The sequence below is a fragment of the Quercus suber genome, unplaced genomic scaffold (assembly GCF_002906115.3).
Source record: "Quercus suber isolate HL8 unplaced genomic scaffold, Cork oak 2.0 scaffold_1497, whole genome shotgun sequence".
NCBI classification, from domain to species: Eukaryota; Viridiplantae; Streptophyta; class Magnoliopsida; order Fagales; family Fagaceae; genus Quercus; species Quercus suber.
The window spans coordinates 1-10,630 of record NW_027070869.1 but is presented as its reverse complement, the minus strand read 5'-3'; the positions used below and the strand labels follow the sequence as shown (position 1 = coordinate 10,630).

General features: G+C 32.2%; 1 protein-coding gene and 1 non-coding gene across 2 annotated transcripts; both read right to left on the bottom strand.

Annotated features, from left to right (window-relative positions):
• Positions 1 to 1,664: 1,664 nt before the first annotated feature.
• TRNAK-CUU (transfer RNA lysine (anticodon CUU)) lies at positions 1,665 to 1,737 on the bottom strand. The gene has a single exon. It is a non-coding gene; the product is annotated as a tRNA-Lys (tRNA).
• A 6,516-nt stretch (positions 1,738 to 8,253) lies between these two features.
• On the bottom strand, positions 8,254 to 10,624 carry LOC136065993 (haloacid dehalogenase-like hydrolase domain-containing protein At2g33255). The gene is made up of 3 exons (XM_065769851.1): positions 10,611 to 10,624; positions 9,258 to 9,392; positions 8,254 to 8,877 (listed from the first exon to the last, which is right to left on the bottom strand). Exons 2-3 carry the CDS (start codon positions 9,390 to 9,392, stop codon positions 8,713 to 8,715), a joined length of 300 nt encoding a protein of 99 aa, XP_065625923.1. The 5' UTR covers positions 10,611 to 10,624; the 3' UTR covers positions 8,254 to 8,712.
• Between the last annotated feature and the right edge of the window lie 6 nt (positions 10,625 to 10,630).

Genomic DNA, 10,630 nt, shown 5'->3' with positions numbered 1-10,630 from the left:
CAGCAATCCATCCAATTTTCCTTGTAGCCAGATGCACCTTCAGAATTTGTAGATTATGCCTTAACAGTAAGATACGCATAAAAGCCAAGTGCCTTGTATTTTAGTGAATCAGTGATATAGTCTGCTCTCCTTATTTGAGAATCAGGTTCGAATCCTTCTATATATATATATATATATATATATATATTATAAGATAAGCACAAAAAAAGTTGCGGTTTTTGCAGGCGCCCGTTAAGGGTAGTTTGTTAGAATTTATAAGCATTCTCATGCAATGTTTTGATAGCTAAGGTAATACATAGGGTGCCTTCCTAGTAGGTCGTTTGTTGACAGATGCTTTGATTGCATTTGATTTGGTTGTATAGTATGTCCGCAACATGGCAAGGGAGGAAGTGTGGTTGGGCTTTGAAAGTGGATATGAGTAAAGGCACATGATAGAGTTGAGTGGGTTTTTTTCAAGGCAACCATTGAAGCTGGGTTTTGTAGATGCTTGGGTAAACGTAAATCTATTGATGCAATGGATCTATTTGGATACTGTGGATACTGCTTATTTTGCTGAAAACTGATAATTGAAAACACTGTGGCAAAATAATTTCTAAATGTGTTAATAGTGTTGTGAGACCTATTTTTAATTAAAGTTTTGGTGAAAATAGATGTTTGTGGGTTCTTTGAACAATGAACAGAACCAATTGACAGTGCCATTTTAGTGAAATGTGTGGATGTTCAAAGTGCTAGTGGGTATCGTGCATAGTGCATGGAACTCACTGGCAGGTTTGTGTTCACGTGCTTTTAGTAAAAAAAAAAGAAAGAAAGAGAAACGCAAATGCAAAATGCGTTGCAAGTAATCTGAATCCAAACTCTCACAATGTGTATGAGTATTTACCGTGAAACTGGGTTTTGTGGATGGTTGGGAAATCTATTGATTCCCTTCCTTGTTAGCTTGAGCTTGGAAAGCGAAATATTTCAAATGAGAGTTTTATGAGTTCAAATTAGGTCACCAGCCCGTCTTATACATAGCATAGTGTTTTATCTAGAAGTCAAAACCAAGTGGATATGAGTAAGACACATGATAGAGTTGAGTGGGTTTTTTTCAAGGCAATCATGTTGAAGTTGGGTTTTGTGAATGCTTGGGTAAACGTAAATCTATTGATGCAATGTGTATGAGTTTCTACGTGAAATTTGGTTTTGTGGATGGTTGGAAAAATATATTGATTCCCTTCCTATTAGCTCGAGTTTGGAAAGCGAAATATTTTCCAAATGAGATTTTTATGAGTTCAAATTGTGTCATCAGCCTGTCTTATACATAGCATAGTGTTTATTTAGAAGCCGAAGGCCTCTACTTGAACAAGGAACAAGGTGGAGAATGTTAATGTTTTTTTTTTTTTTTTTAAATTTTATTTATTTATTTTATGAAGAGAGCTTGACCAATAGAAATAATTAAGAGACAAAAACCAAATCTTAATAGTATTTTTGTTTGTAGAAAACACTGTCTTTTTTTTTTTCTTTTTTTTTTTTTCTTAATTGTACAGTTAAAAAAAAAAAAAAGACGCAACCAATAGAAAATAGTATTAAGAGACAAAAACCAGATCTTAATAGTATTTGTTTAGTAGAAAACACTTATCTTTTTTTTTTCTTTTTTGTATAGTTAAAAAAAAAAAAAAAAAAGACGCCCACCGTGGGGCTCGAACCCACGACCACAAGGTTAAGAGCCTTGCGCTCTACCAACTGAGCTAGACGGGCTTGGTTGACAGAGCTCATTGTATATGGTATATAACTACTTTTATTATAATCATACTTTCATAGGAATAGTTAGTAGCCACTATAGCTAGAGTGAGTCTGTTTCTACCGTGCGACTCACTCACAAGATGACACCCAAATCGCCATACTATTCAGTATTCCCGTTTCATTATTTTTTATATTATAGAATGACGAAAATGACCCTCTTACAAATTACTTGGCTTCAACCTCTTGGTTGTTTCTTTCTTCATCCAACAACACCCCATCCGTAGTACATCCTAACCTCTATATAAAAGGAAAATCCTGCTTCAAAATTCACATTCCCACCAAAAAGCCACAGAATCCTACATATAAAAAACAAGCAAGAAAGAGAGAAAAAGAAAGAAAGAAGAAAAAGAAATCGAGGGAGGAAGAAAATGAGTAAAAAAATAAGCCAGAAGAGGCAGAGCGGTCTCCCAAGACTTATCAGTGGATGATCAGCCTCCCTTTGATAACCGCTTTGCCATGCTCCACCTCAACGGCTTCAACTGCCACAACCACCACCAACACCAACACCAACCTTGCAACACTTGCGGCTGCCTCTGCTCCACCTCCAACCCTATGAAACGACGTTCCCCCTCGCGTCTTCTTCTTTCCAAGACCCACTCAACGCCTTCTCCTCAGACTCTCAGCCTAAGCCCAAGAGCTCTTCCAAGACCCGGTTCTCCGCCGCACCGTTTCCGACCCGGATCCTTCCCATCTGGGTCGGGTTTTCAAGCACCCAACCCCAACAATCCCTGTCTCCAGAGCAGCATCCGAGGTCGACGGGTACTGTCAACGTCAATCCGTTACTCCGTCTTCGAATCCCGGTTGCCGCCTCTTCCGCCGACTCTGCGCCGGACGATTTCTGACCCGAATCCGTCTCCGGCGAAGACCTATTCAAGGTCCTCGAGTTCCGGGGATTTAAGTGTGGATTTGACTAAGGAAGACACTCCCAACTCCAACTCCAATTCCAAGGTTTATTACTTTTTCTTATTTTAGGTACTTGAATTTAATGTGAAAAATTGTAATCTTTTCATGGATTGTGAATATATTTCATTGACTGTAAGGATTTGGTCTATAGAAGAGGCTGAGAAGGATGAAGGACTGTATGAGAGAGATGAGCAAGTGGTGTGAAGAAGTCATGCGTGAACAAGAAGATGCAGAGAAGAAGAAGAAGAAGAACAAGAACAAGAACAAGATGAAGAACAAGAAGATACTAATGTTCATGCCGTAACAAAGGTTCGGTCTTTAGCTTCTCAAGATTTAATTCATTGTTTTCTGTTTGGCTCCCAGAAATTGGAGAAAATGTGAAAGACAAAGAAAAATATAAAATCTTTGGTTCTTAATTGATTGTCATTTTGTTTCTAGAAATGATAACTCACGGCCATTATATTAGGGTCATTCAGCTAGAAAAATATTCTTGTTCTTGGTACCAATTAATTTCTTCTATCTATATATATGGTACATATTCTCAGACACCAGGCAGAGTATGCATTCGTTTTTATTTCCTTTTCTATTTGATTTTTATGAGAATTCTGTAGTGGGTACTAATCTATGCAAATTCATTTTGTTTCAGAATAATTCTGCGCAAGATTTTGAAGAATCTGTGTTCGTGGAAAGGGTTGGGGAGGAGGCCTAACTGTCCATTTCAAGTGTCCATGTGGCAAAGGCTATCAGATTCTTCTCTCTGGAAGGAACTGTTACTACAAGCTCATGTAGAAAAGCCAATACCCTGTACTGATAGAGTTACTAATCATACTTGCTTTTTCTTTTCTTCTTTTTTTTTTTTTTTTTTTTTTTTTAAATTTTTAATTTTTTTTTCCTCTTGAATACTTTAGAGTTTAGATGATACCCACATCAGTCACACTGCACAAGATCCTTATGCTTTTTAATTTTCTGTGTGAGATTTTTTGGGGGTAATTACCTCTTCATATATGTACCTATTATTCTTGGTTTCAATTCCTTTCCTATGATTTTTTTAGATGGAACCCACACCAGTTAGAGTACTTGTAATTTCACCTTTTTAGAAGATGTGCCAATTTTAGATGTAAATGAATGCAATTCCCATATATGCTACTTTCGTTTTGCAATTAATTTTATGTTTTGATGAATATTAGATTTTTCATTTTTGTGATCATTGTGAATAATTTAATTAAGGCTGTAAAGGAGGCGAGTTAAGTATTAAAAGTTTAGAATTGTTTATTTAATTTTATCTTAAATATTAGTTGAAATCAAACTTATTAACATATTTAAACTTAGTTCATTTTTTTGACGAATAAGTTTAAGTTTGTTTACAAATTACTTGATTAACATATTCTTTTCTCATATGTAATGAATACCATCACTAAAACTTTTACTTTTACTGCTTTACAAATTTTTAGATGAAATTACATTATTTGACTCAATTAGATAGAATGATTTGGTTTATAAATTTATAAAAATTAGATTTACCAACATTGTATTATTAAAAAATAGAAAATCTTTTTTAAATTAAATTGACTATTTATATTATTAATAAATTACAAACAATAATGAAATTTTATAACTTATTTGCAAATTTACTAAATATAATATCAAGTCTATAGTATTTTTTATACATACATGTTTTCAAAAAATGCTTCCAAATTACATAAGTTTTTAAAGCTTGTTTTATGAAAAAAAAAAAAAAAAAATTCAGGCATAAGTTTCCTCTAAAGTCCATGAAATTCATTGTCCTTTTAAAAAGTGATTTTTCAAACCCATGGAATTCTTCTTGGGGTTCCCATAAATGTGCGTGTAGGGTTGACACATGGTTCCTAATGAGTATGTACTCAATTATATTATATTAACTATTCATTTTTCTTATCATTATTCAATATGAGACTTTACTCACACATGTATATCCAACAGTTTATATAAAAGAAATTCTTATAATAATTATAATAGAACGTAATTATCTTCTAACTTATCCTTTTTTAGAGAGTTTTAACCAATATCAGATCAATATACTAATTAGTTTTTTGTGTAAGTGGAAATTGAACCTCAGATTTCTTATTCAACCATTAGAAACTTTTTTTGTTGAGCTAACTAGAACCCACTTATTTTCTAACTTATCGATTGGCATAATGACATTTGTAGTTACATCTAAAATGTGTTATGCACTTGAAGAGTATAGACTACATTGTATTTTTTTTTTTTTTCAAACCTTTATTAGAGTTACATTTTTTTTTTGAGAAAATTTAGAGTTACATTCTAATACACTAATAACATCTTTTATATAAATGGGATACATCTACGGTCTGTGTTATTCTCTCTTTTTTTTTTTTTTTGCCTATATTGTAATTTAATTTTTATACAGGTGCTTCTATGTACACAGTTTTGATTGACAAGATCCCTGCTTAGTGCTTATCTTCAATCTACATTGATGAATATAGTTGTAATTGTTTATTAGCCATTGCCTTTCTTGTGAGTTTGATTTTGTTGATAATATAAAGATGATTAATTTGTTGATGGTCGTTGGACTTTCCGTAGTGTTTGTTTTTTTTTTTTTTTTTTTTTTTTTTTTGTGCCTTCCCTTTAACAATTCCCTCAAGTTGGAGTTAACCTCAATTAGATCATATTCAGGTGTGATTTTTTTTTTCATGCTGTAGATTTAATATTACTTGGTTATTTTAATATTTGTAAAAACCAAAACATAAATTAATTACAGTGAATTCTTTTTTCTTTTTCTTTTTAAAAAAATTACATGCTCATAATGTTAAACAATCTCTTCACACGCAAATTATATTACTAACAACAAAAATAAAAATGAGAAATAATAACATAAAATTTTACAATTCAAGAAAATTAATTAATTCTAATGCACATATAAACATAACATAAATACAACCTAGACATAAAAAGATGGATAGAGTAAAAAATTTGATAATTTTTAAATAATAAATAGATAAAGAGTAAATGTTTTGGAGTTTCATATAATGAATTTCATGGATTTAAAATTTCCTTTATGACTCATAAGTAAAGCCTTAAAAAAAAAGAAAAAAGAAGAAGAAGAGATATACATACCTGTAATGGTGTTGATAGTAGGTTTGATAAAGCATTTTAGTATGGATTTTGCGAATGTCAAAAGTAATAAGAAAAACAAAACAAAAGCCACATAAAAATTATAAGAGAATGATAATTATTGATAATAGGGGAGAAAAAAATTGATTAGAATAATGAGTTGTTTCTAAAAAATAAAAGATCAAAAAGAAAGAACATAAAAAAAGAAGAAGAAGTTGTGGGTAGGAATATATAAGAATACACTAAAAACCATATATGTTGTGTGTGTCTATATATATATATATATAGAGAGAGAGAGGAGAGAGAGAGAGAGAGAATTTTCAATATTGAGGAAATTAAATTTCTAATCAATCTAGGAATTATAAAAGAAGAATAATTATTAGGTAAAAATCAAGATGCATGTTTATTTAAAAAAAAAAAAAAACCAAATGTAGGAAAACACACACACACACACAACATAGGCTTTTTGTGTTTTGTTACTTTATCCAAATAAACAAAGAGAAGTTGATGCTTTAGCAATTTTAGGATAGATACAAAAACTTAATTATTGTTATCACTAGTATAATTCATGAAGATTCATATGTAAGCTAATTTTTTTAGAAATAATTAAAGCTAAATTATTAAATAAATAATAATAATAAATTATTAAATAAGTAAATATTTTAATAAAAAATTACTTTAAGTTTTAATTTTTAGAGTTTAGACTTTTTTAGTGTTTATCTATTTTTATATTTAAAAATTATCTTTGTGCTTTGTGTTAATTTCTTGATATGAGATGTGGTATGGTTTGATTGTTCTTATTTGGGTTATGTTTAATTTATGTCATAACTAACACAAACAATAATAAACAACATAGTTCATCAATACCGATTTTTCCTAGTGATAGTCTAATAAAAAAAAATCAACAAATTCACAAAATAAATACAATAACCAAACCAAAAATAAAAACATACATAAAAGAGTTCAAAATTTGAGAATTAAAAAAAAAAGAAAAAAACTTACATAAGAGAACCAAGAACTTAAATGGTGTCCACTATTTTGCTTTTTTTTTTTTTTGGTAATTCTCTTTGTCATAATATTCGGCATGCAAATTCAGAAGCAAAGAACAATAAGTAAGATGAATTTATTAATTAAAACATAGGTGGAAAAAAAGTGGAAAAAAGAAACAGGGTGAGTGTATTGTGTGGGATTTAATTATAGATGACTTATTAGTTAAGATGATTGTATTGAAAAGCCATGATTGAATATGTATAAGTTTTGAAAATTTTGATAATAAACTTTTAGTTGGAGTATAATTTAAATTTCCAAATTTAGATGATAATGTTTGATCTAAATTGAATTATTGTTAAATCTTATTTCTTAGTCAAGAGGCTTGTAGTTTAATATTTTTATAATATTAATTAATAAGATACAATTGAGGGGAAAAAAAAACAGGTTGTGAGGAATTTAAGTTAAAAAAAATCTTAATAATAGACTTTTAGTTTGAATAGAATCCCTTAGTCAAAAGCCTTGTTGATTAATATCCTAATAAAATATAATTTAATAAGATGCAACTTGAAGAAAAACATTTAAAAAAAAAATGAGGTTGTGGGATTTAAGTTTAGAAAATTTGATAATAGACTTTAGTTTGAATAAATTTAAATTTGTTGAAATTAAAATGATAAAGTTTTATCTAAATTAAACTGTTATTAAATATTATCTCTTAATTTGAGGAAATATATCCTAGCAAATAATATAGATTAATTACTGTGGGGAGTAAAAGCCCAAAGCTACTTAATGGCTCGGGCGCCTTGTAAGGACTATTATATTTCCGAGAGCAATAGGTGGTTGGACGGCCATCTGAAAGTAGGAGCCCACAAGTAAAGGAATACCGTCCGAAGAGGTCACTGCTGGTCCGAGGACGTCTTACTCATCGGCCACAAATAGCCTTGATCAAACAAACATTTGGAAGACCTGAATAACCTTCCTAACGATCTTAATGATAATGATAGTTAGTGATCCAGAGATGGAGCCAGAATGATCAGAACTAAAGAAAATATCTAAAGAAAACTGTCACCACCGCATTTAATGCGCTGCAACAGCTTTTCTGGCCGCATTTATGTGGAGAAGACCCCTGAATAGTGCAACCTCAGCTACCGCTACTCATAAAAAACTAAAGTAGACACATGACGTGAAATGCACTCGAGTAGATGCGCGGATGAAGAACAGTGGACGATGGAGATGATAGGAGGGATGCTATATAAAGAAGAAGGGTCCCTGATAATGGGGACGGAGAAGAGAGAGAAAAAGAGAGAGAAAAGCTTTACTGTAGCTCTGAATGTTGTAATCACTGCTCACTTAATAAAACATCTCTTCGGACATTCATGCATAGAGTGTTCAAGCATATGTTCATGTTATCATCACTGCACGTAAACACTAAGCCAACTATTCTTTTCATTCAACATTACAACATGTATCTAATCCAGCAGACAGATAAATGCCTGAAATGAATCCTTACAAATAGTTGTATCTACATTTGCAACAATCTTGCATACAAATAATTGGAAAGGTTAAACATCTTGTACCATACGGAACCACACCAAGACCAAGACCAAGACCAAGACAGGCATCTCTGAAGTGGTTCGTAGGCTCATAGCCCCTGCAAGTAACAATTGGGCATTGTACACCAGAATACATTAGGTGGAATCTCTAACTCAGGTTCTGATTGAAGAATGGGCCATTCATAATCTTTTGCTTAGTACTGTTTTTGTTGATATCCCCTTTTTTCATAATTCGTGGATATCTTTTTTGAGATCTTTCTTAGAACGAAGAACAAACCATCCTAAAAGTATTTTATCCTACATTCATCCCTTCATAGAGCACAATTAAAGCTTCTCCTTTTAAATGTGGAATTTTTTGTGGTCTACAGGTTGAAGATCATGGTGCTAGGTCGAAATGTTCTTCCAATAGCGAGTAAACTTCAGTAAGGGAAGAGACCTTGAAATCTGGCTTTAAATCCACGTTAGCATATTCAGGGGAATCATACCTCCCTGTTTGATCGAGCAAGCATGTAAAAGCTCCTGCTCGCTTCCCACAAGCCACCTGTAAAAGTCAGATTATAGAAACCAATTCTTATCCATTTGGGACAGTGAATAATTATCCATAGGAAGAGCAAGCAAAATTTCACAAAAGCTCATGCCCCAAATTGCAAAGATCTTAATCCTTTTGCATTTAGATATCTGACATTGGCCCTTGCCATTGAGTATACCTCTTCAAATAAAATCATAATCATAATATATTTATATAAATACATCACTGTATTTGCGCAAGGAAAGAAGATTCTCACTGAAAAGCAGGGAAGGGAGGGCTGCATTCTAGATAAAAGCAAGGGAACATGAAAGGAACTTCACAAAGCATTAACAAGATAATCAAAAAAAAAAAAACAAAGAGAGAGTGAGGAAAGAAAGAAAGAAAGAACTCACATCATCTTTAAGGCTATCACCAATCATCATTACTTCAGTTGGTAGAACTTCCCAATCCGAACAGATATGAAGTAGTGGTGCAGGGTCTGGTTTATAAGGACGGAATTCCCTGCTTAGTGCTGGACAAAATGTCATCTGCAGTAATATAAAATTACAAAGGATATCAAACTGCAGCACTCATAGAGTATATCTACTTAGAAGGAGCCGTCAAAAAGACAGTCCTTTTCAACAAATGCACACCAGAGGGAAGAGAGAGAGAGAGAGAGTTATATGGAGTATGGACAAATAAAATTGAACACAGTTACCACATCTACAGTTGATAATAAAAATAAACTAACCAGCATCATATAAAAAAGAAAAGAAAATTCTAGATTGTGCATGGGCAAACCTGCACAAAGGGAAACTTCAGGAGTAGCATGCATGAAGTAGGCTAAAGTTTGAAGCCAGGACACAAATATGCAGAATAAGAATCAGCATATAGAAATTACAACACTCATGCAGCAAGAAAGAAATATGCTCATATTTGAACACAACACATTAACTATTTACATGTCTTTTTTTTTTCTTTTTTCTTTTTTTTTTTAATGTCCAGCTCTTTTGTGAGTGATAAAAATAATAAAAAAAAAAATGTTTTGGTACAACTTTTGGTATTTTGCACATGTTGTTTCCCCTCTTTGGAGGGGCAAACATGTTTTTGCGGTGAGGGCCAACCACTTTTCATTTATGAGGGTTTTAGGACCCCAGGTAAAAAGAAAAAATGGGACATGTTTATTTGAGAAATTTTGACTTCTGCATATGAGCCAGTGAAATGTTTTGCCAAATTTCTTTTGTAGTATAATTTTAACTTATGCCAGATGCTTCTAACAAACAGATCCTTTATATGGTTTTCGTATCTTGATGCTCAAAACTTCAGAATGCTCAACTAAATGTAAATGACCTTCTTTTTCACCAGATTGACATCTAATAGATGAAGGGGTAAAAGGAGGTTTTCAAACTCAGGGAAGACTAGAACAAACACATAATATATAAAAACTTTAACCCTTTATTTGAATGAGATTAGTGTTTAACATGGGAGTAGCGAAGTACTTTGTTGGGAAATATTTTCTTAAGTGTAGAGTGGTCAGCCTTACCGTAAAGATGGTTAACTAGACAGCACACTGCTAAGAAAGCACGACCTATACCTTTTTCTTTTCTTTTTCTTTTTTCTTCAATAGCCCTTTCCAATACACTTCATGGAGTCATTTGTAATGGGACATTGAGAAAAAGAAGACAATATAGTCAATCATAGATGAGTTATGTCATGTTCAACAACCTTTATACAAAACTTTATATTGCACACTAGGATAAACTTACCCCAAACCGTTGATGAAACA

Bases quoted from the DNA above. Each gene is read 5' to 3' on its own strand.
- LOC136065993 (XM_065769851.1), bottom strand. From the start codon at position 9,392: ATGACATTTTGTCCAGCACTAAGCAGGGAATTCCGTCCTTATAAACCA. The intron at 8,878-9,257 runs GTGAGTTCTTTC...TGACTTTTACAG, and splicing joins GTGATAGCCTTAAAGATGAT to GTGGCTTGTGGGAAGCGAGC.